We start from the raw sequence: 25055 nt of genomic DNA on the forward strand, positions 1-25055 counted from the left end.
AGAACCCTGATGCCCTGCAACTCTAACCACCTGTGCCTGCTGTCTCCCTGAAATGAATTTCTTGGCACCTCCTTTGCCAAAACCCAGGCATCGGGGTTCAGCCCCTCCAGGCATGGTTTGGTAATCCACAGCCCCGCAACTGGAAGGCCCCCACATCAACTCTTTCTTAGAACTCTAAGCACCTTCTGCTCTCTGTGGAACTTGAAGGCATTTTGTACATTGGCTGTTGGCAGGTAGAGTATGGTGAGGGTTTAGCCAGGTAGTAGACTGCTTTCACCCAGTTTGCCGGTGAGGATACTGAGACTCACAGAGTGACTGGCTTGGGATCACTCAGGAAGTGAGCAGTCAAGGTCGTCTGCAGCAGGGGCCATATCTGCAGTCACTGTGCTCGCTGCCTCATCTGACCGGGCAGGGTTATAAGCCCTCAGAAGGCCGTGGAGAGATGACAGCATGCTGTGGCAGCACCAGACCCTTGGAGCCGGGGACAGCATGCTCAACGTTGACTTGATGGTCGCCTTCAGCCCCTGCTCTCTGACCTCATCTGTGAAGTTGTTGTGTAGTTGTTGAGTAGAGATGATAGAAATGATCGCAGGACTTGCAAGGGCCCAGCAGCTCTGAATCCTAGTCCTGATGCAAGCATGGATCCGCCAGAATCTGTGAGGCATCTTTATCTCAGATAAACAAGAGCAAGGCAGCATCTTTCTCTACCTGCCACTTCCTCTAGATATCCCCGAAGTGACGGGCTACTCCCAGGACTAAGATGGGGAGAGAAGGCAGGCAGGGCTGTGCTGAGAAACCCTTCTACCACAAGTGCAGGGGAGGGTGCTGCCTATGGCGTCAGGAAGGCTCCTCCTAGGAGGCGGTGCTTAAACAACGGAAGCTTGTGTTTGCTGAGGGGCAAAGGAAGGAAAGGCCTGCAAGGCCCCGTGAACATATTAAGAAAGGCCTTTGGGATGGAGATTCCTGCCAAGTTCAGAGTCATCTCTCCACAGCTGATGTGTGGGATGTATGGGGTGGGAGAGACATTTGGGGCATCCTGGAAGACATTAACACAGATCCTGGACTTCTGAAAAATGTACACATTAAATTGTCAGTATGGGAAGAGAAAGCGTCCCAGGAGGGGTGCAGTCTGAACAAAGGCAGGGGTGAGGAAACAGGTGTTCGGAAATTCAGACAAAGATCCACAGATTCCCAGCAGGAAAGAGGTAAACTGATCCCCAGAGTCTGACAGGCTCTTCCAATGTCAGAGAAGTCACCCAGCTAAGAGTTACTGGTCCCCTCCAACCACCTTTCCCTAAACCAGTCAGTAAGAACAAAGGGCCAAGGTGGATGCTGAGGGGACACCCTGTTCCTACCCAGGTTCCTTCATCATGTGGGGATGAACTTGGCACAAGGCCTTTGGAGGTGAGCAGGGAGCAACTGGCCACCTGCTGTTCCCCATCCAGGATTTCCTTCTTGTTCTGATAAAGGAACAGGCCCCATAACTAGAAACTCAGCTGCAGAAGCCTGCATTAGGTTGACCCCAGCAACAGCCTGTCCTGTGACCCAGTTGACATCCAAGGGGTCATTGTCTCTGACCCTTGTCCTTGTGACTGTACAGGAAGTTCTGCTATGGCCTCTGCTCTTGCCTGGGCCTCAGTGGTCCTCTTCTGTAACTGCCTTCTCTCTGTCTCTTCCCCAAGTCCTACTCGCCATTAACAGCCAAAGGTAGCTTCTTACATTCTGTTTATATATATATATGACCCTGTCCCTTCTAATTCCCGTAACTCATAGATGACTCTGTCCCCATAATTCCCAGAGTATGTATCTGGTCTTGTCCCTTCAGTTCCTAGAGTATACATCTGACCCTGACCCCTTCCCAAGGCCTACCATACCTCTAGGGACAAGCTCATAAGCCAAATGGACCACAGGATCTTACCTCTGCCCACAGGCTTCTCTAGATGTATCCCAAACTTACTAGTGGGTACAGCACCTTTAAAGTTGGCAATGGCAATAAAGAATAGACAGCGGGGCTGGAGAGATGGCTCAGCGGTTAAGAGCACTGGCTGTCCTTCCTGAGGTCCTGAGTTCAATTCCCAGCAACCACATGGTGGCTCACAACCATCTGTAATGAGATCTGGTGTCCTCTTCTGGCCTGCAGACAGAAAACTGTATACATAATAAATAAATAAATCTTTAAAAAAAAAAAGTTTATGGGCTGGAGAGACAGCTCAGAGGTTAAGAACACTAGCTGTTCTTCCAGAGGTCCTGAGTTCAATTCCCAGCACCCACATGGTGGCTCATAACCATCTGTAATGAGATCTGACTCCCTCTTCTGGCCTTCAGGGATATGTGCAAACAGAACACTGTATACATAATAAATAAATTAAAAAACAGACAGCAGGTCAGGGGATAGGGAGACAACAAAACCTTTAGCAACTTCCTTCCACTGGGGGGCTAGAGGAGAGTATAGAAGAGCTATTTTGGAGCTCTGGCCCTTGAGGAACATGCCTGCCCACTCTTTGTCCCCAGATACCTGCTATTAGCAGCCCAAGGGGACCTGGAGCCAAAGGGCAGACATGGGTGCTAACCTGGGATAGGTGCTCAGGGCTGACACATCAGCCCTGGACATGGGGTGAAAGTCAATGGCTCAGTCCCTTCCGTCTCAGCAAGCATAGACAGCCCACCTAGGCTCTGACATTGCATTTGGCCTATACCTTGTCTTTGCTATGCCGTGTGACTTTGGGCAGGTCACTTTACCGATGTTTTTTGAGATGAGGACATTGATGTAACATGCTTCCAAGTTATATAGTTAAACGCCAGCACCATGACTGGAGCAGTAAGTGCCAGCCACTGTTGACCTTCACCACACCCTGCAATACACATAGCTGGCATGGGCAGACAGTGGGGAGAGGCAGAGGAGGACAGTTGGTAACACCACACTAAAGGCTGGAACTGCTGCCACACCCAGACAGTCTCTGAGCTGGACTTAGCAGGGGGCTAGCTGATGGTCGGGAGAGGTGACCTTTCTTGTTGAGTGGCCTGCATGAACAAAGGCTGACAACTGCCTTCTGCTAGAGGAGGCTGTGCAGGCAGGGAGGCTGCAGGGATAGAACAACAGTCAGGTCTGTAAGGAGAGGGCCACGGGATTATATTGGTATGTAATCAAGGCTCCTGGGCAGCTGCGTGGTGACCAGGGCAGCGGAGGCAGGGAGGACTTGATGTGGGAGGCTGTAGAAGAGAGGTCCAGGCTTGGCAGAAGTTGCAGGGACAGACATTTGGGGACATGCAGGATGATCTGGGTGGGTAGAGGCCCCACACTGTTCCTTCCTCCCCCACTGTGACTCATCTCTGCCAGGAACCTAACAGTCGTGCTGTGTCCACTCATGTCCAGTACCCAGCATGTAACCTACTAGATGGTGAGCGTAGGACAGCTAAATGACTAGATGGTGACTCAGACACTTCAGTGTACAAACATGACTATTGGTCTCACAACAGTTATCAAGGATGATGCCCTTGTACGGTCCCTCATGGATAGCCACAGCCTCACCTTTGGAGAGGGGGCAGATACAGCATCAAGGGTGCAGGGCACCCCCAAAGCCTCTCGGGGATGGAGCTCTTCCAGTCCAGGTTGGACTCCCTCCTGGGGTTCCATGCCCAGACGTGGTCTGCCTTGGAGTGGCTGACCCCAGGGTGGGTGCACAGCTGGCATATGTTTGAATTGTTACTCCCAAGGTCAGAGGCAGAAAGGTCATCTTCTCCTGCCCTGGCGGCCCATTTCTAAGTCTGGCCACTTTCTTAGCCCTGAACACTTTCCTGGGGCAATGTTCCCAGAAGCTTATGGAGGACAGAAGGAAATTTGGGCTGCGACAGGCAGGTTTAGGGGTGCTGTTTCTAGATGGGTGGGCCCTCAGGGCTGAGGGCCCCCCTCATCAGCCTCTCCTGCAGTTTGAAGGCTGCAGTAAAGCCTTCTCCCGCCTGGAGAACCTGAAGATCCATCTGCGGAGCCACACAGGCGAGAAGCCGTACCTGTGCCAGCACCCAGGTTGCCAGAAGGCCTTCAGCAACTCCAGTGACCGTGCCAAGCACCAACGCACCCACCTCGACACGGTAGGTAGGCCGAATGTGGAGGCCCTGGGTGGAATAGGGGTGCACACAGACCCCACGCTGCGGGCGGTGTCTCTGCCTGTGCTCAGGCTGTATAACAGAGGTCAGGTAACACTGACAGGTGGGTGGGAGCAAGTTCTTTGTATTCAAGGATAATTAGCAGACTCCTGGCTACTAAGTAGATAGTTTTTTTTCTCATCATCCTCCAGTTGTGACAGTCACAAATAGCTTGAGTATTGTCCTCAGTGAGGATGTGGGATGGGTGGACTAGACAAAGGCCTCCAGTTGAGATTGCCCTACTTGGCCCATGAGTACCAGCCCAGACCTGAGTCTTTATGGGGAAGTGGGTGCTCTTGCCCACATCCTTTGTTTGGCAGGCCAGCTATATCCACATCCTGAGCAAGCCACTCCCTGCCCTTACACTCCTCACTCAGGGACAGCACATAGGCTCCTTAGGGACATCTTTGTCCCTTAAGGAGTTGTAGTTGGTGGCAGGTAAGATCCAGCATCTTACCACATATTGTGTCTCTTTCCACTTTCCTGCCCCTGCTTATGCCGGGCAGTAGAGACCCACAGCTCTGTCCTCATTGTCCAAATAAGGACCCCAGCAGTTAACACAGCACTTTCAGAATGCTGTTCCTGTACTGACCCTACTACCAAGGCCCCTAACCCATTTGACACAAGAGGGAAGCGGGCTTAGGGCTTCCCGTGGCTGGGCTCTGGCAGAGGCGGTAGACTCAGCCCTCATGCCAGGCTCACAGGTGCTGGGGAAAGTGGCGTGTACCTTGGGAGGATCCCAACCCTGTGTGTAGCACAAGGCTGGAGTCTGCTAGAAAATCCCACGTCTGGACCACCAAGCAGTTTTCTGCTCTGCTGCAGATGTGTGGGGAGCTGGGGTGGAGCTAGGCACCATACAGCTAGGGATAAGCCTACCCTGTCCAATATGCAGATGAGGAAACAGAGGCCCAGGAGGGTAATGGAGCTGTTAGTTCAAGGTGGAAGCCATAACGCAGCAGCAGTCAAATCTGAGAAGCCAACTGCCCTCCAGTCCTGGTCCTTTACCTCACAGCTGGGAAACCGGGTTCAGAAAAGTGAGCGGTAAAGTCACCAACACTGGAGCTGGGACAGGCCCTGGCCTGTGCCTTCTTTATTTCTCTCAACCCTATAGTGACACACACTTGCCTCCAGGTCAGATCCTGTCTGTGTCAGTGGCAGACAAGTGACAGAACCAGATGCACTGTTGCCTGACTCTAAGCCTGGGGCTCTTTCCTAGAAAAGCTTGAAGGGTTGAGTCTCAGCAGAGGGAACAGAATGGCAAGGACTGGTCCCCAACTCAAAACCACTCCCCTCCCCTTACAGGCTACACTGTCAGCGGCTGACTGAGACCTGAAGTGACCTGTGGTTCTTCCAAGTCCCTGCCCCTTGGTCGCCTTCTCAGCCTTGGAGCCCTGGGCGCTCTGCCCTTGTCCCTGAGAGATGCAGCGAATACTGCAGAGCCCCTGGTTGTCTTTCAGAGGCCACAAGGCATGCAACAGTGGGCCTCTGCCCCTCTCCCCACCTTCCAGGCCTAGGGCATGTCCCCATGGCCTCTCTAGCTTCCTATTCGTTCCTCACTCCTGCCCTTACCGTATTTCCCAGCCTGTTGAACAGAGCTCCCAAGAGCTGGGCCAGGTCAGGTCCACACAAGCCCACAGGGTTACCCCAGACCTTCATCTATCTAAGAAGTCTCTGACAGGTCTGGGGGACCCCACTCACACCCAGATCTCTGCCTAAATAGTCTAGACAGCACCTTGTTGCTAGACCATGTCCTAGTCTGCAGGCTTCAAGTCAGCAGTAAGTCAGGCTCACACATGGCACCTCAGCTTCCACAGGAGACCCAGCCACAGTCCCAGCTATCCCTGGCATCAGAGAGCATGGGACCCACAGCAGGCAGGAGGTTGGTTCTCTGGACAAACTGGAGAAAGCAGGCTTCAGCTCTGATTTTGGCTCTGCCTTTTAAGAATAGTGGGGTATAGCTGAGGTAGCTGACATGAGGACCAGGCAGCCCTTTCTTTCCTAGTCTACCACTCAGAGACTTAGTGTCAGCCAGATCCTGCCACACTCTAAGCAGCCACCATTCCCAGTATGGGCCTCAGTTTCCCCATCAGGAGGTTGGGCCCCCTGTTTGCCTATTTGATTGGCCTGTTCGGAGGCGCTGAGAGAAGAAAGTCCCCTAATAGAGAGGCACACAGACCTACTGCAGTGTGGAGCCGTTCTGACGGGTGGGTGTGGGACTCGGGGAACCATGGTGGCCAGTCCTTAGCAGTGCTGTACGTGGGGAGCCCTCAGATAGAACCGTCTTCCGTGTCTAGAGCTCTGTGTAGATGAGGAAGAACAACAGGAATAACACAGCCCCAGTCATGGAGCTTGTATGGGGATTCCAGGCCTAGGGTCTGGCTAGTGGCTTGGGACAGCCACGGGGTTTCCTGAGGGCTCAAGGGAGCTAGGCCTGAGGAATGTTCTATACACGTCAAGCTCTGGAAAAACAAACACAAAGATGGGTCTTGCTGCCCTGTTTCCAAGCGAGTGTGCCTGCCACACAGAGCTGTTTGTTTGCTTTTTGACCAAAGCGTGTGGATTTGTATCAGCATTCCCAGAGGACAAGGCCTGGGGCCAGCCAGCTCAGGGGCAGGGCAGGGCTCATGGGAGAGTGTTCTGGGGTTGGGTAGGGCCCCTGAGAGAGACGTGTGTGTGTGTGTGTGTGTGTGTGTGTGTGTGTGTGTGTGTGTGTGTGTGTCAGGGTGGAGGTTGGGTCTCGCGTGAGGGGCTGTGTGTGTGTGGGACTCGCATGCTGCAGCAGGCGGTGGGCAGTCCAAGGCAGGCCTACCTCTCCCGCCCTGCCTTCCTGTTGGCCTAGTCAACTTCTTACCACCTGTCTCTCTCTTTTTGTTCTCCATTCTTTAACCTGGCAATCTCCGTGGCAGCTCCAAGGTATGGTTATGGTCATCTCCTTCTGATTTTCCCCACGAAGCCCCTGGACAGTGGGCACCTCTCCCAGCTTCCCCGCCCCTGACAGGGACAGAATTGCCTTGAGGCTTTGTGGGCAGCTCCACTTGGTGTGTCTGACTTGGCATGGCAGTCCCTGGGGCTTACTCTAAGAGGTGCCATTTCCTACACACACACATACACTCCATCCTCTGCGGTTCCAGGAGACAGTCCCAAGGGTTCTGAAGCCCTCGGTGTATTTAAAAGAGGAAGCCTTGTGAACTTCAGGCCTCGGTAGTAGCTGGGGACCCCAGATTGGTCTTAGGAAAGCCCCTGAGTTGTGAGATGCAGGTAGGGCCATGAGTTGCCTTTCCCTGGTCGTCCGGAACATGGCCTGGACTGGATGGGTCCCTCACTGGTAGAGCAGAGGAAGAGTGGGAAGACCCGGCAGCACAGGGTGGGCAGTGTGGCCTGTGGGACTCAGGCCAGTCCAGAAGAGGGGATCTGAGCAAGGCTAAAGAGGAGGTCATGGTGGGGTAGGATGGGAGGAACATTGTGGGGTGTGGGGGGACGATGGCAGGAGGAGGACCCCGGTCAGTGCCAGGACACGACCTAGTTTCTGGTTATCAGAGGGTCCGAGGGCCGTGGAAGGGTGTGTGGAGGCAGGACCGTGGCTGAGCTGTGGCCGAAGCCCTGGGACTCTGCCTGGGGAGAGATGAGGTCCTGGGAGGCAGGGGGAACCCGAAGGAGGAGTCCAAGCAGAAGTCAGGGGCTGACTTGGGGGTCCCCTGTTTGTCTTCCAGGGCAGTGGGATGGTCACAGGGCCCTGGCTTGTGCTCTTTGAAGTCAGCTCCCTCTGGTCTCCCAGTTATTGGAAGGAGGACCTTGGTAGCTGTGGCCCACAGTGCCACTTGGACCTGCCTAACAGGAATCATCCAGGCTGGGCCTGGGGTGTCCTCTCTTCCTCTCTTCGTTCTCCTGCCTGGGACAACCTCCTGTGTACCCCTGCTGTGCACACTGCTTTTGTGCTGTGAGGGCGCTTTTGTCACAGTGTGAGCCAGAAAGACCTACAGAGCTCAGTCGGTCCCCTTCTGCAGACAGGAGGCAACTCACCTGCACTACTCCCCACACGGTGGCAGAATGGGAACACAGAACCCTCCTCTCCCAGGCCTTGCACACTCATACTTGCCATGGCAGGTCACGTAGGGGACCTTCACCTTGAACAGTGGCCTCTTACCTATCCCTCATGCCTCTCTGATGTTACAGAAGCCATATGCTTGTCAGATCCCTGGCTGCTCCAAGCGCTACACGGACCCCAGCTCTCTCCGCAAGCACGTGAAGGCTCACTCAGCCAAAGAGCAGCAGGTGCGTAAGAAGGTAGGTGGCCCCAAAGCCCAGACACATCTCTGCAGACACCTCTAATCCCAGCCACTTGTCCAGCATCAGACCAAGTGCCTCACGCCTGTGTGCACATACACCGCTCTCCACACACTTGTAAATGCTATTGCACTCCCACCTGCCTGTGTCTGCCTCCCACCCAGTATACCAGCCCACAGCCCTGTCCTTATTACCTCAACTGGCTAGACGTTCACCCACCAAAAGACTGGCACCCTTAACCACGACACTCATACCCCAGCCCTGGGCTAGGCATTGCAAATGCAAGACAAAAGACATGGTGCCCATTTCCAGTGGCATGAGGCACACACCAAGAGGAGGCTCCTACCGTATGACAATGATATTATCCTATGGGGAAGTTACATCTGGCACAGGTAAAGGGCCTTGGCCCATCTGCATGGGAACAGAAAGATCCTAGGAAGGAGCACCAAGAACCATAAAGTGTAGTAGGAATCTTAAAGGTTCTTATTAATGAAACCAAACCCGAGGCCAGTTATTGGGGTGAATGCTGGAAGATCAGAGACACAGAACAAGCCACGGCTATCTCACCTTGCTAGTTCCTCAGGTGGTCTTGTTTCCTCAGACTAGAAGCTTCTGAGTCCTCATCCCAATGGCTCTCAGCTGAACTGTGTTGCTCCAAAGCTTAACTAACTACATGCTTTTTCCTCTTTAGTTCCTGGTCCTCACGCCTTATATACCTTTTTCTTTCTGCCCCCACTCCCTGGGATTAAAGGCGTGGGTCACCATGCTTAGCTGTTTCTAAAGTGGCCTTGAACTCAGAGATCTGGCTAGCTCTGTCTCCCAAGTGCTGGGATTAAAGGTGTGTACCACCACCACCCAACTTCTGTTATGGCTTACTCTTCCCATTTTCTAGCCACCATTTTTGGCTTTGTTCTAGTGGCTGTCTGTTCTCTGGTCCCAGATATGTTTATTTCAGGGAACACAATATTTTGGGGAACACAATACCACCACAATAAAGGATAATAGCTTAGGGGTATGAGCTCTGGCCTCACCTGCAGGGCCTGCCACTGCTAGCTTGGTGGCCCTTAGGCCCCTATGCCTCCTGTTGCTGGCTGAGGAATGGGTGCTAGTGAGGACTGAGTGACAGAATATGTATGTCCAGGGCTGAGCCTGTACCTGGTGCAGATTCACAATCACAGAAGGGTGGACACTGCCATTCTCTTGCAGTGTAGACAGGTGAGTTCAGGTAAGAAGTGTGTGCCTGGAATGACCCACGGCGCATGTGGGGCCAGTGCATTCATACCTATACATAGCTGGGCAATCGAATGCTGGAAGCCCCGCCTAGGATTTGAGCTGTGTCCTGAGGACGTTCAGTGCCATCAGGTGGTCTTGAGGGAAGAAGAAGTACATGGTCTTGAGAGAGATTTTTGGGGGCCACGTGGAGAATGTGATAGTGAGTGTAAGTTCAGCAGTGAGAACAAGGAAAATAATGGAAATGGTCCAGGATGCAATGGCGGAGATCTGGGCTGGGCCAGGGAGCATAAGGACCCCAGGGCAAGCATCAATGGTGGTGCCCTTCCCTGGGACTGAAAACCTGAGGATAGAAAGGTTTACATGAGAAGGCCAGGAGCGCGCGCTCCAGTTCATGCCATAGGGAACAGGACAGCAATTTCGGGCAGAGCACCCTGCCCTGGGCTCTCAGTCCCCAGGGCCATGGGAGTGGGGAGCGGGTATTCAAGTACCAGAGGCTTGGGAGTGAAGGGCAGGCAGGAGCCAGCCCAGCAGCACTAGCAAGGAAGAAGAAGGACACAGGGAAGAGCCCGCTCACTCACTTAAGCATGGTGTGTGGTCCACACACCATGACCTTGAACTCTGCAGGGAATAACACAGCAAAACCCTATACAGACTGGGAGAGCAGACAGTTTCCATCCCATGTAATGGGCAGATAGAGACAGAGTACCAGGAGTGAGCTTACCTTGTGATGGAGATGGTATGGTATTCATCCTAGAGGTACTGGAGAACCATTTGAAGGGTAGAGCAGAGGAGAGTGGAGTCGGTATATTCAGCAAGCCTGCTGGTACAGACACCACATCCTTAACTCACCGAGAAGGGGAACAAGCCACTTACCAAATGGCTCCTCAAGTAGACATTTTATCTGTTGCTTTATATACTGTGAGCAGGTCCCAGCTTGTGTCCATTTCAGAGATGTAGGAACTGAGTCTACATTAACAAAGTAGTCCAGTCCCACAGCCCAGGAGGGACAGCTAAGATACCAGCTCCTGACACTGCCTCAGGGAAGCAAGGAATGGCTCAGGCTTCCGTGAGCTGGAGCTAGGTGCCAAGGAGGCTGCTGTCCCCAGTGGACTAGTGCCCAAGGACCAGAATCCTGCCCTGGTTTTCCCAGGCCCATGCTTGGCTCACATTGAGCCCCCAGGGACCTGAGCTGCAGATCTGCAAACTTCCCAACAATAAGCATCCATTAAAGCCATCGGGGATGATGGATCTTTCTGGGTAAGGCGACCCTTGTATTATGACAAGTCCTTGGCAGCCCTGCTGCATTTTGGAGAGAATTAGAAATGCTTTTCTTCCTTAATTCTCCTCTCCTGCTGTTCCTAATCCAATCGACATTGCGGTCTGCAAGAACATGCCTTGGCCCTCTTTTGCCAAAAACTTCATTTACATGGAAAACAGCTGCCGGGTCAGGCGCTGAGAGCCCAGTGAGAGACTGGCATGCCTTCCCCTCCTGGTCAACCCTCCTCCTGGGAAGGTGGAAAACCCCTGCGGCTGACTCTCAGCTGCCCAAGAACGTGGGCAAGGCTCTGGCCTTCTCGGCACCTGTTTTGACCTGGTAAAGCGAATGTTTGGACATAGCCTTGGCTCTTGACTGCTTTGGATTTCCCTGGAGAAGGGTCACCACCTCCCATGCAGGTGCCTGCCGCCTGGTCACCCAGTGTCTTCAGAGCCCCACCCCGTGTGTTTTTGCCCCACCTGGATAAGTAAAGATGCTCTGAGGTATCCCAAATGGTGTTGATCAGATCATCCCAGCCAAGCTCTGCTGCTAGCCAGACAGCTCGGGTCCACACAGCAATTCACTGGGCCACTACTCACAGTAGTCACTGTAGGAGTCAGGCAGCTGGAGCCTAGCCAGCCCGACACACAGTACTCAAAAATCATGGTTTCATTCATGGTCTCACGGACTAGCCAAGGCCTGCCGTGGTGAGGCATTGCTAGTTCCAGAATACAGACAAGGTAGGTGGGGCCCAGAGAAGTTACTTACCCACTGACACAGGGAGTCAGAGGTGGTATGGGACTGGGGCCCAACCCTGGGTTCTTTCCAGTGTCCTTCATGGTGACAGAGAGGATGAATGGAGAGGGGGAGAAGGGACACTTGCTGAGTGACATCATTCCTGCCGCCACAGGTGGCCCTAATGGGAGCCCTTGACCGTCCCTCCCGCTTTATGCTGAGGCCACACCTCTAAAACTGATCCCTCAGGGACCAGGAAGAAATCCCTCCCAAGAGACACAGGCCCCCCCACTCCAGCCTGAAAGGTCCCCTCCCTCCTTTCCTGGCTCAGTGGGCTGAAGGCATGCCCAGCCTTTCTGGCATACTCCCTCCTAGGAACGTCGTCCAGTAAAGTCCTTGCATGTCAATCCTGTCCTCGGACCTCTTCTCAGAAGTCCCTCCAGTGCCCACCAGCCCACCTTCCCAGTGAGGAAACCAGCACGGCAGAGAAGGTCCTGCCCAGGGCCGCTGCCTTTCCTGCCTTGTCCCCTGAAGCCGGGGTGCCTGTGGGCAGGTGGCTGGACACTCACTCCTCCCCACTGCTTGCTCTGCAGCTGCATACGGGTGCTGATCCAGAGGCTGTCCTGTCAGAGTGTCTGGTACTGCAGCAACTCCACGCCTCTACGCCCTTGCCTGCCATCAGGGGGAAGGGCAGCCAAACCCTGAGCCAGGAGCTACTCCCAGGTATGTGTGCATGCTGCAGGGCAAGGGCACAGCCAGTGGGGCCCTTCTCTGCCAGGCATCCCTTGGGGGGACATCAGCACACTGTCGGCCCAAGGGCACTCGGGTAAGACTTGCTGCTGTGCCTTGCTCCCCTGGACTTCACTGCTTCTGCCCTGCGCCCCCTCCTCCTCCCCCTGCCATTTTCAAGATGTCTTCTCTTCTAAGTGAGTAGATGCTTGTGAACACTCCTGAATAAGTACGTCCCTGTTGCCATAAGATGGCGCCCACTCCCTCTTAGTCGGGCCTGAGGCCTCCTGGATGCAGCTGCTAGAATGAATGCTGAGCCCCCTTTCACACTTTGGTAAGCCCCTTCCCCTTCCTTCACCTAGGTTGCTCTTCCCCTGCTCTCAGAACCGGTCTCCTTGTCCGCTCCTCAGGACTGTCAGTTTCCTCCTGTCTCCCCACTGGCCTGTGGCTGGGAACTCCTGGGGAAGACCTGGGTTTGCCTCACCCCAGAGTCAGCAGCACCCGTATGGGGCACATGCGGAATCAGGCTGGGAGGACACTGGCCTTGTCTGCAATACTGTGGAAACGGTCTGTATCCCTGAGTGTAAGCCAGGTTCTCGTCCACAGTGAGGCACTCCAAGACACACCAGAACAGCCCCAGGCTGGACTCGAGGTCCCGTTCAGTGCCCAACATGTCTCTTTCAGCAGAGGAAACCAAGGCTTTGAGAGGGTGGGTGGGCAGCCTACTCAGTGCTGAGCTCTGTGGCCCAGTGTAGGGCTCTCTGGGCTGGACCCTGCAGGCCCATTGGACAGCACTCAGGGCCACTGGGCCAACAAGAGCAGCAGCAGCTGGCTGCAGGGCACACTCAGGCCATGGCAGGAATCCTGGCTTCATGGCTTGGGAACGCTGCCCAGCTGCGGGCAGCATGGCCTTTAGATAAAGCCGATGGTTCTTGTGCTGTGCCTTTTACCCCTTCTCCCTGAGGAAACCACAGCCTCGGAGCAGAGAGCTCGGCTGCCCTCTGGGATTTCTTGAATTACTTCAACCATTTAAAGCATTTTTTTCTTTTCTTTCTTTCTTTTTTTTTTTCCCCCCCGAAACAGGGTTTTTCTGTGTAGCTCTGGCTGTCCTGGAACTTACTCTGTAGACCAGGCTGGCCTTGAACTCAAAGATCCGCCTGGCTCTGCCTTCCGAGTGCTGAGACTGAAGGTGTGCACCACCACTACCTGGCTTAAAGCATTTCTTTTATTGTCTTATCGGACTTTAAACATGTCAGGCCCTTACCAGACAGCCTTGGGAGGGTAGGTTTTCACCCATCTGCAGAGCTACTGTGTGAAGATGCCCCCAAGGGGTGCATGCACATACAAAACTGCTGCACTGGGGCCCCAAGCTAAGGACTCCAGAGAGAGAGAGGCTCCTGCTGATAGGGCTACACCTGCCTGGGCCCCCCTGTACCCATCTAAGAGACTCACAGATAAGGACTCACCCATCCAGATAATCAGCAGCAGGTCAGCCTAGGAGCCTTTTTGTCCTCACTGAGGAGCAGGGGTGGCAGTCATTGTCTCTCTCAGCACATACTGTCTCCTCTAGTTCCCAACTGGGAGCCACATTGGTGAGAAACACCCCCACCAGGGAATAGTCCAGGAAGAAGGGCTCTTGCTAAGAGCATGCCTGCCTGGCCTGCTGCCTAGTCTGAGAAGGTGAAGTCTTCCTCAGTGTCCCTCCCGTGCCCACCCGCTGTGAGGACAAAGCTGAAAATACATGCCAGCAGCTCTTCAGTGGGAAACTGTCAGCTTCCCACTGCTCACTTCTCTTGGGAGGTGCCTGCCTGAACCCGGGCTGTGTCCCTGAGGTCATGCTCTTCGTGGAATGTCTCCTACAAGCTCTGTTAAGGCCACCCTCCATAATTCTTCATCCCTACTGTGTGCTGGCCATGCTGGACTCAGTCCTCCACTCCAGCAAGAAGTGGGAAGGGTGGCCTGCCTGGGCCTGGGCTGCACAGCCTCCCGAGGCACAGTGGGGAACAGATGTTGGGGCCAGAGGCTAAGTGTTCATGGCTGATGATTGATGTTGCTGTTCTACAGCCCAAAGTGGTGTGGTTTGGGGAGGCTGTAGGCCCAGTCCCCACTTCCGTGGCCCTTCAGGGTCTCGTGATTTTTTTCATGCCACTCACTGTCCATGTACGATCCATCACTGCCACGTGTCTTTCTGGGGCCATACAGCCGGGGATGGGCCAAGACAGCAGCAAAGGCAGGGGACAGATTCTGGGAGGGTCAGAAGAGTCTACGACAGACAGTGGGGGGCGGTGACTGAGCTCGGCACTGTCTTCAGCCCCACAGGGTGCCGTGATAGGTAGTGGGGATGTGAGAAGGACGGTGTCAGCATTCCTGCCTTCCCAGCTGTCAGGCCCCCAAATTGATTCAAGATGGCAAGCAAGGAGGTACTGTGGAGAGTGCCGAGTGGTGCAGGCTGAGCAACACCAAGCCCAGCTGCTTCCGCAGCCGCCCCCTCCAGGTGCTACCTGACCACGGCAGGAGGACATGCGGCCAGCCAGGACAGGCAGCAGTGAATGGGAGGGCAGCACTGGGGAGGAGAGCCTCGGGGTGCTCGGTAGCATCCGGGAGTCTGGGTGTCATGATCAGCTTGCTACAAGATCCTCATTGGACACTCCAGATCCCAGCTCGGCTGGAGCCTCTGCCTCAAATAGGCCCCTCTCCATTTGGTCCACGATGTTCAGAGAGTCTGTTTCTAAATTGTCAGACTGGGTATGTGGAAAACACTTGGCACATAAATACCATAGTTACCAACCATGATGACTTGATAATGGGACTTCTGGTATCATCTGTCCACAGTCATCATCGGGGGTTGCATGTCATCTGTCTTTAAAGCCGAGTGCTACTACCCAGTAGTGGCAAATTAAAGACATTTGGGGCCACAGTACCACAGCTCCCCAACTCTGCCTCAGGCCTATAGCCCAGCCCCATTCAGTTCCTCTATAGCCTCTATAGGTTCTGATCAGAATGGCCCAGTCTAGGATGAGCCAGCCTCAGAATGCTAAGCAGCTGAGCCCACCCTGGGTGTTCCCAGGCTAGCCCTTCAGAGCTCATAAAAAACTTTGGGTCTAAGCTACTGCCCCTCCCCCTAACTAGAACAATATTCAAGAACTAACAGCTGCCAGGGGAGGGACTGGCCAGCTGGTGGACACTGCCCTGCATAGCCCTGAGGGAGAGTCCTCACAGGATGTCACCTTGATGACTGACTTTATCATCACTGATTTCAAGAAAAGTGACGTTTCCATTCAGATAAGCATGCTACGTTAACAAGAGGGCAAACTTGGTTCCCCCACACACCTTTTTCAGGCAAAGTAGGGAGCATCCGAAATGTTCTACCTTTGAGCTGATGATGTAATTCAGTGGTAGAGGTCTTGCCTAGTATGCATGGGGACCTAGATGCCACCTCCAGCATCATAAAGCAAACTTGCCTTGTTGTGCCCATCTTAAGCCCTATCCCAGAGGAGGGGGCATCCTTTCCTGACAGGCTCCTTCCAATGCTGCCCTCAGATGGGCCTCTGGACCCGCATGTGCCTCTGACCTAGTGTCCTGGTGGTCTGTTAGCCCACCTGTGTTGACGAGGAATATACAAGTGGTAAAAGATGACTCTGACCTTGGGTGGGACCCTAGCGTAGGGTCCAGTCTGGACAGCTACCCACAGTAGGCCTTCCTAGGAGCCTCCGGAGTCAGCCTGTCCAGGCCAGCTACACAGTCATTCCTCTGCAGCTGGTCACTGGATACCCTGGCTCTGCCTGCCTCTGTCTGAGGAGGCATAGTTTATCTACGCAAAGGGAGCCTCACTGTCCTTCAGCAGCGCTGCTTGTTGGAGGGTCTCCCAAGCCCTGAGCTTCATTTTCTTCTCTCCAGGCCAAGGTTATTGTCTGCTTCTGGGGTACAGAGCCATGCAGGCTTTTCCAGAACAGCCCAGTGGAGATTTGAAGCAACCCACTCCATACAAGTTCCCAGCCCCATGCCTCTGACAGTCCCTCCATCTCCATCACTGCCTCAGCTCTGTTATAGCCCCGATCTGAACCAGCATGGTGCCATCACCTCTACTGAGACCTTGTCCTTTTTGTCATCCTCTCTCCATAAGCAGACAGTCACAGCTGAGATGTTCATACCCTAGCGAGTGGCCAAAGCCCAGTAACATCTGTCTGGTTCCTTGCAGGTGTGTATCCTGGCTCTGTCACCCCACAAAACGGGCTTGCTACAGGCATCCTGGCCCCCTCCCATGACGTCCCTTCCAGGCACCACCCGCTGGAGGTCACCACTGGTTCCCACCACCACCTGTCCCCTCTGCCCACAGCCGAGAGCACCAGGGATGGGTATGTATGGCAAGCCAGGCCTCAGGGGTCACAGCTTGTGTAGGAGGTGGATGAGGCGGAACGTGGCGGGTGAGCCACGGCGGGTAGTCATGAGAGCAGCCTACATTTATGCGTCACTGACTGGGTCCTGTGCTCTGTACCACCTTCTGTACCATGTTATTGATGACTCCCAGGGCCACCCCACCACCAGAGGCACGTGGTATTGGTTCCCAGGCTTCCAGCCATCCACATCCTCCTTTCAGAAGCCCCTGGGAAAATTCTGCTGCAGCCAGGCCCCTCAGGAATACCCTTCCACCATCTCCCTGGCTCTTTGGGCATTTGCTATCAGACTTCCCATAGAGGGGCTAGCCTGGGTCCCATTGGAACCCTTAGAACCTTCCACGGGGTCACTGCATTCAGTGGGCTCCGTGCCCTACTGGCTGGATCTGGTGAACAGGCTGCCCTCCTCCTACATGACCAGAGGGAGTCCCAGCCCGCAACCGCCACCCATTTGCTTATCGCCAACAGTGGCTTGCTCCAAGGGCTGGCCCAGACATCTTCCTCCTTCCTTGCTCTTTTCCTCCCCAAGGCTGCATAGCCTTGGCCACAGTACACCTAGGATCAGTCCGGCTTGATTACCGAATCTGTGGCCTGCTGCTCCTACCTGGGTCCTCTTGCCATTCATTTGTCTGTTCCTTCCCGATGCCTGTGGGCAGGGTCCCCAGCCCAGTGCCCGGCCACGCCTGGCTTTGTGTGAAGAGACGTTGGACAGGCTAACACAGCTTGGCCATCTGGAGAAGGAGCAGAAAGGGCTATGAGGTCCAGAAAGGAAGCCAGCAGGCCAGATGGGCTGCCTGCAGGAGTAGTGCTAAGCCAGGCTCCAGGGACAGGTGGAGGAATGGGGAATTCCAGCAGGCGTGTGAGAGCTGGGGTATGCTGGAAGAGGAACCCTTGTGTGGAATGCTGAGCTGGAGAGAGGCCCCAGGAGCTAGACACAAGGCCAGTCATAGAGGTACCCGGAAGGTTGGGCCGGGCCAACAGCATGAGTTACATAAAGAACATGAGATATGAAACGGCAGTCGGAGCGAAGACTGGGCAGGTCGGGGGAGAACCCAGATAGCAATCATGGCCCAGGCTTGACCCTGACTAAGAGCGAGGAACCCAAAGTCTTGGGCCCTCCCTGAAACTCCGTCTCTTCCTCCTGGAAGGTGGTAAGGACCACCTCCCTATGCCTGGTGTACCTTGTGTCACCCGGTACGTGTCCCTCCACAGTCGTCCCTGCCTTTTCTGCCCCAGCTCAGGCCCCCTGTTTAGCCAGTGGCTAGCCTCAGCATCTCCAGCCATAAGACATGAAACCGCAGAGGCCCTTGCGGGACACGGGCTTGTTGCTTGGCCTCATTCATCACCCGCCTGCCGCCGGCGTAAGTGCCCATCAGGAATGCCAGCCCTGAGAGACAGAGTGCTGACAAGACAGGACCCCAGCCCAGCAGCCCAGCCCTGGCCCGCAGAGTGTGAGGAGTGTTCTCCCCAGCCGCCAGGCGCCCGCCAGAGTTCCGGATGCCTGCCGGAGAGAAGGGCCCCATGGCTGACATGGCCTGAGGCTCGCCTGAATGGGTTTCTTTTTCAGCCCCAGAGGAGAGATGGGTGGGAAGGCCTTCAGCTTCCCCTGCTTGCCAAAGTCAACAGGGACTGGCCACTTGAGGCTCCCCAGCGGTTTGCTGGGACGTTTAAATAGCTCGACAGAATTATCTGATTCACTCAAAAATATGCTAAGAGGGCCTGACTTCATGACCAAATGTATTTACCCTGGCTCAGCGGAGACACCAAATTTGGTGGGTTTCTTTCCCGGCCCTGTGCGGAGAGACACAGAGCCCTGGGGCTGCCAGCCAGGTCCAAGGTAACTTATATAGGCTTCAACCAAAGCTCACGCATGTCCTGTGGGAGTCGCTTGCTGCCAGACAGGGCTCCTCCAGATGACCTTCTTGCTGTCGGAGTGACACAGGTCGGCCTGTGTGTCAGCTGTGTGCAGTTACATTCTGCTTAATTTCACTGACTGTGAAGGTGGCAAAGGCGAATTTATGGCGGGTCTGGACAGAGAAAATAAACCTTGGAGCCACACATGCTTCCCCCAGATCTGTGCTGGCTTCTACTGTGCTCTTCATCTGTAGGGTTTGGGGCTACGTGGTTTAGAAATCTGCTGGTGGCAGGGCATGTTAGCATACACCTGAAGTACAAGCACTTGGGACACTGAGGCAGGATGAGTTTAGGGGCAGCCTGAACTAAACAATGAGGTCCTGTCTCAAAAAGAGCCTGTTTGTGGACACTGGTCATTGTTTGCCACATGCCAGGCCCTTTCCTGGGCTCTGGTGATGCAGAAGACCCACAGCTGGCCCTCCCTGCAAGGCACAGGGCAGGACCTGCCCAGTTCTGAAGAAAAGAGATCTTCACATCTGCATGTGTCTTAGCGTGGCTTCTGCCAGGAGAATGGACAGTGTGGTCATCCAGTTTGTGGCCTGGCCTTCACAGTTGGCACTGACAGAGGGAGACCCTGTCCCCCATGGTCTGAAAACATTAACAATTGGAGAGGTTGAGTCCAGAGAGTCCATGAGGACTTGGCTCTTGAACTTCAGACAGTGACATCCCAAGTGTGTGGAGATGGCCGTGTTTCAGCAAGGCTGTGGGAGCAGAAGGTACCTCCAGAATGTCTCTGGATCTCCTGTCCCTGCCAGAGTCCCTAGTTCCTTCAGAGTAGCCACTGATCTGCCCCATAAATCCCACCTCTAGGAGGAAGAGGAGAATGTGCCTCCCTTGACAGGGTCACCTAGAGCCAAGGTCTTGGGTTTGCTGTCTGTTTTGAAATAGGGCAGTGGTTCTCAACCTTCCTAAGGCTGCAACCTTTTAATACAGTTCCTCATGTTGTGGTGACCTCCATGATAAAATTATTTTGTTGCTACTCATAACTGTATTTTTGCTACTCTTATGAGTTATAATGTGAACATCCGGTATGCAGGATACCCAAAGGGGTTGAGACCTGCAGGTTGAGAACCACTGATAGAGATGGCCCAGAAAATCCACAAGTCAAACCGAAGCCTTGGAGACTTTGCTACAGCTCTTGATCCTCCACAGTGCATACGTGCAGTCAGGCTGCAGGCCTGTGCATGGATAGGTTCAGAGTCCCTGTGAGCAGAGCTCAAAGGTTAGCGTGGAAACCTGAGGTAGGAACCTGGCACAGAGGGTCTGCAGTAAACCTGGGTGACAATCAGCACAACTTGCTCAAGGTCCCTGCATCTCTCCCAAGCTCTGAGGTCTCAGTTCACAAGAACTTCCAAAGAGCACAGGCTTGGGCCTGAATCCCTCCAGCTGTGTATGGATGTAGGTGGTGAGGCTCTCATCACAGAAGTATGCAAGTAGAAGACAGGTGGCCAGGGAGGGAGAGAAGAGAGGCTCTCTCAGATATACTGCGCCACAGAATAATGCCAGCTTTCACCTTCCTTTGGTCATGGCATTTATTAACGAGGACATATATGCACATTGTACTGGGCCATTTTTTTACATGGTTTTGATTTTACCCTCACCGAAACCTGTGAGGCCAGTGCTGTGTGGCCACGTGGCCAGAAAGCACCATGCAGCAGCCTCTCTGAATTTTGGTTCCTGATCTATCTCTAATGAATCAGATGGGTTGTTCCACCCCCCACATCCAGGAGGTCAGAGTCACACACAGTTGGGGGGCTGGTCACATTCAACCCATGACAGTGCCAGCTGCCGCATGTCAGGAGGTAAACATGGCACCCTCCAGGGAAACCGAGGCTCCCAACATTCCGAGGTCTGTGTCTGGTGGAAGCTGCTGGGGGTTTGTACTCTGATCTGTGGATTTCCAGGGTCATGCGCATCTCTGTCCCTCTCTGTTTATTGGCAGCCCTGAAAACTGAGTTCTCAACTAAAACATAACTCCCATTAGAGCATGACCAAGCAAGAGGCTTGTGGACATGTTCGTGGCATTGTAAAGTAGAGTAGGTATGGAGGCCCTGGGTCGCGCCTCACCTTGATGAAATCATCTATTCTGTCCTCTCCAGCCTGGGGCCTGGCCTCCTCTCACCCATGGTCAGCCCACTGAAGGGCCTCGGTCCCCCACCGCTGCCACCACCCTCTCAGAGTCAGTCTCCAGGGGGACAGCCATTCTCCACACTCCCCAGCAAGCCAGCCTACCCACCCTTCCAAAGCCCACCACCACCACCTCTACCCAGCCCCCAAGGTAAGCTGCACTCAACCATTTGTGACCAAGAGGACTGATATGGGGCCTGGGGGAGGCAGGTAGATACTCTGAACAGTGAGGGCCACATTGGGCTTCTTGCCTTAGTGACAGGTCAGAGGGGCCTACTGCTTGGAGGAAGACCGGGTGGGTGTGGTGGGTCTGGGAAGTGGAGGGTCAACCATCCCATCAGCTGCAGTCTTTAGCCACATAGGACCACCTTTCTATCCCTCTTCCTTTCCCTGTATGGCTGGACCAGACACCAAAGGGGCCGATCCCCCCGACTTCCCTCCATCACCACAGTCCCTGCCTCCTCTTGCAGGCTACCAAGGCAGTTTCCATTCCATCCAGAACTGCTTTCCCTATGGTGACTGCTACCGGACCACTGAGCCAGCAGCCTCTAGGGACGGACTGGTGGGTGATGCCCATGGTTTCAACCCTCTACGACCCAACGCCTATTCCAGCCTCAGTGCACCTTTACCTGCCCCAGGTGAGCTGCCCAGAGCCTGCCTTCCCTGAGCACTACCAAGGCTAGCCCTGTTGGGGCTTGTCTCATATTTAACAGCCCTATGTGGTAAGGCCTGCCATGTAGAGCCACCAGAGTGACTGTGTCTCTGCCATAGCTCTGCCCAGCTGTGTCTAGATGCTGGGAGTCCCTAAGCTCTTCAAATTAGACTAGAACTTGTGGTCCAAATGGAGTTTCACACTGAGTACTTATCAGGCACCTGCTGAGGTCTGGGACTGAAACAGATACTGATCCCTGCTTCACAGGGTAGCACCTGGGGCGTGCCTGTTTCCCTGCAGGGCCAGGGATCTGAGAGTGGAGGGGTTGGGGGTCTGTTGCTCTAGCCCTGGCTGGGTAGAGAAGCGCAGTGGAGAGGGGGGACCTGCATGTTCCCCAGAGTTGGAATCAGGTTCTGTCCAGCAGATAGAGCAGAGCTCAGGGCAGCGTATTGGTGGGTACACCCTCCTTCTGAATTACCTAAGCCATGCCCCATCCGTTCAAATCAGCCTCAGGGTCCAGATCTAGTGGAGGCCATAAGACCCTACAAAGGGCTTTTGAGCAGCACAGTGTGGGCTGAGGGACAAGGACACTGGACACGGGGCCAGGCAGAGGCCGCCAGTAAACACAGACCTGTGGCTCCATCATCATTGGGGGTTTGGCCATGTGTGCATGTCCTCACACCTGCTCTGGGTTTGTATTCTCCTTCTCACATTGTGGAGCACATCTGTGTGGAGGCAGGGCTGGCCCAGGTGGTTCTGGGCACTTTGAGGAATACCCATGGCACATGCATGTATTTACTGTGTTGTACTATGTTCACATACCCACTTCTCCATGTTACCTACCCTGAGACTCACAACTGGCTCCATAGACAGGCATGCACCTGTGTGCATGAGCATGTGGGGCTGCTGCAGGTTGCTGTACATAGTATGTACATAGTCCTGTGTTTGAGTACAGTAACTATTCATCTGTAGGTAGATATGGACCACATAGAATACATGATGGGCCTGTGTGCAGGCCACCTGTGTGATCAGATACCACTCTGTGTCCATACTGCTGTCTTTCACCATCCTGTGCTCCTGGCCCCAACCTGGGGGGGGGGGGTATTGATTTAAGCAGTCTGACACCAGGACAGAAGGCTTCTTAGGGTCTGTCCCCAGCACCTGTTCCAACTGTATTCATCTGTCTCACCGCCAGCCACCTCCATCAAGATGACAGCAGTCCCAGGCAGAACCAACATGTGGACCATCCCCATCCCCATTGCACAGATGTGGGAGCCTGAGACCCACTTGCCAAAGCCACATAAATCATGACAGGAATCAGGGACAGGATATCAGATAGGATGATCCTTTCAGGCCTCTGCCTCAAGTCAAGGGCCCCTGATCAGTGATCTTACTCTGGAAACAGCATGTCCACCAAGAAAGCCAGGTGTCCCTAGAGCCAGATGGGCTCAGGTGGCCATCTACTAGCAGTGTGACCTCAGACACCTGCCCTCTCTGTGCCCATCCTTTTACCCTAAAGATCGTGAGTCCCACATCACAGAACTGCTGTGAAGGAAGTTGGGCTTAATGATCACTTACTGAGTTTCAGTGATGCTGGCTCCCCTCTTGTGGCATCTTGAGTCTGGGGTTGGAGTGAGGCTGGACAAATAAGGAGCTGAGTTCCTTCTGCCAAGAGGGGCCAACCTCTGAAGGTGGGAGCTATGATGCTCCCATGCCCTCCCTCCCTCCCTCCCTCCCTTCATCCCTCCCTCCCTCCACACCACAGTCAAGCACTGGAGAAGGGCCAAGCCAAGCCATCTGCCTATCATCCCAGGTGCCCTGGGCTCTTTGGAGAGCAAGACCCTATGACTTGTCTCCACCCGGGTCACCAGCTCCCCCAGATGGGTCACATGCCCAGCCTCTGCCACCTTCGCACCCTGACCCTCTGTTCTCTGCCCACAGGCTATGAGGCCCTGGCAGAAACTCCATGTCCCACAGTACTGCAACCACAACCATCTGAAGACTTGGTGTCCAGTGGTCCTGAGGACTGTGGCTTCTTCCCCAATGGTGCCTTTGACCACTGCCTGAGTCACATCCCCTCCATCTACACAGATACCTGAAGGAGTCCTGCTGTACCGGCCTGCCCAGCTCCTGACACTACTTCACCTGCTTGCCCTCAGCCCTGGTGCTTCCCGCAGGGGCGGCCAGGCCACATCCCAGGGACTTCCCTGCCTGGAGGACTGTCTGCTCTCAGCTGCCTGCCAGAAACTGTAGCCCTCGACTGTCTCCTCTTTCCCTAAGGTTCTCAAATCACAGACCTCGTGTATATACGATGTACAGGACCGCTTTTCCACTTCCCTATGAGTTTTATATTTTTGGTTTTACAAGAAAAACATTAAAAACTGGAAATTAGATATGAAGGCCTAGTTCTACTCAGAAGATCTGAGGGAGGTACATGAAGATGCCCAGGAGGCCCTGGGCCACAGCTGTGGGGACCGTCTTCCCTCATCCTAGATATTGGTCCTTAAAGACCCCAGGCCAGTCCCTGGCCAGTGCACCCAGGTGGAGATAGCCCCAGAACAGGGGAGCAGATGGGGCCTGAGAGGTGCTCAGAGACAGACCCCACCACTACCACACACACCCTGATCATGGAGCAAGCCTACTGTACCTTCTCTGAGCCCTCAGCTGGTAGAGAAGCTAGCTTTGGCCCCACTGCCTAGACTGTATGCAAGTCAAGAACACCCTGGGGCCAGGGAAGCCCTTAGGAACAGAGACCCACCAGCCTCAGAAAGTGAGAGGCAAGAGTAGGTTCCCCCTAGACCAGCTGGGGTGTAGAGAGCATTGTGCTCAGGGGACCCCACATCCACACATGGCCCCAGCCTATAGAGGAGGCCAGTCCTGAGCACCAAGGCCTGCTCAGCTCTCCTTCCATTCTGCCTGTCTCCAGTGTCCAGCCCAGACAACAGACCCACGTCTAGCTGTAGAGTGTCAGCTGAGGAAGAGATGAAGGAAAGTCCGTCCTCTCTCTGTTGGTGGGAGGCCAAGGGGGGCTAAGCTCCCTACTCACCTCATCTGCACCAGCCCTCTCCCGCCCCGGAAATGCCCTTGGGAGGGTCTCCTCCCCCACTGAGCAGCAGGCACGAGGATGCAGCCCTAGCCCATTCTACTTGGCTGACTTATGTAGGCAGAGTGAGAGGTAAAAGGTCCAGATGACCCCCTTCAGAAGGGAAACTGAGGCTCATAGGTCACCCAGCCAAGCTGGACTGCTGCTTGGTCCCTCTGTCATCTAGAGACACCTCAATCACGTCGATTATGTGAGTCCTTCCAAACGCCTCAAAAAGGTTCTATGTCCCCACCGTTCTAGGGGTCCAGGGTCCTGTGGGTACTGTAGCCAGTGAGGCACGGGCATGGTTCGCAGGGTCACACCTGTGCCCACGGTAGTCTTGCCGTACTAAGCCATCTCCATGCAGCCACACTCCAGGGTTGGGAGCAGCTCTGTGTTGTCTTTCAAGCAGGACATGGACCTGATGGCTTCCCTCTCTGCCTTGACTGCACCCACCTTTTCATCAGTCTTTGTCTGAGAGAACCACTTGTCCCATTGTATAGATGG

General features: G+C 54.4%; 1 protein-coding gene across 1 annotated transcript in view; it reads left to right on the forward strand.

The window, feature by feature from the left end:
* Glis1 (GLIS family zinc finger 1) overlaps positions 1–23859 on the forward strand; it is a 191598-nt gene extending 167739 nt beyond the window's left edge. The window contains exons 5-11 of the mRNA XM_036179906.1: positions 3928–4089; positions 8317–8427; positions 12244–12373; positions 16578–16734; positions 20787–20965; positions 21285–21452; positions 23408–23859. Coding sequence (XP_036035799.1) covers positions 3928–4089; positions 8317–8427; positions 12244–12373; positions 16578–16734; positions 20787–20965; positions 21285–21452; positions 23408–23565 — 1065 coding nt within the window. The 3' untranslated portion in view covers positions 23566–23859. The remainder of the gene's footprint in view (positions 1–3927; positions 4090–8316; positions 8428–12243; positions 12374–16577; positions 16735–20786; positions 20966–21284; positions 21453–23407) is intronic.
* The last annotated feature ends 1196 nt before the right edge of the window (positions 23860–25055 follow it).

Source organism: Onychomys torridus, chromosome 2 (genome assembly GCF_903995425.1).
Source record: "Onychomys torridus chromosome 2, mOncTor1.1, whole genome shotgun sequence".
Taxonomy (NCBI): domain Eukaryota; kingdom Metazoa; phylum Chordata; class Mammalia; order Rodentia; family Cricetidae; genus Onychomys; species Onychomys torridus.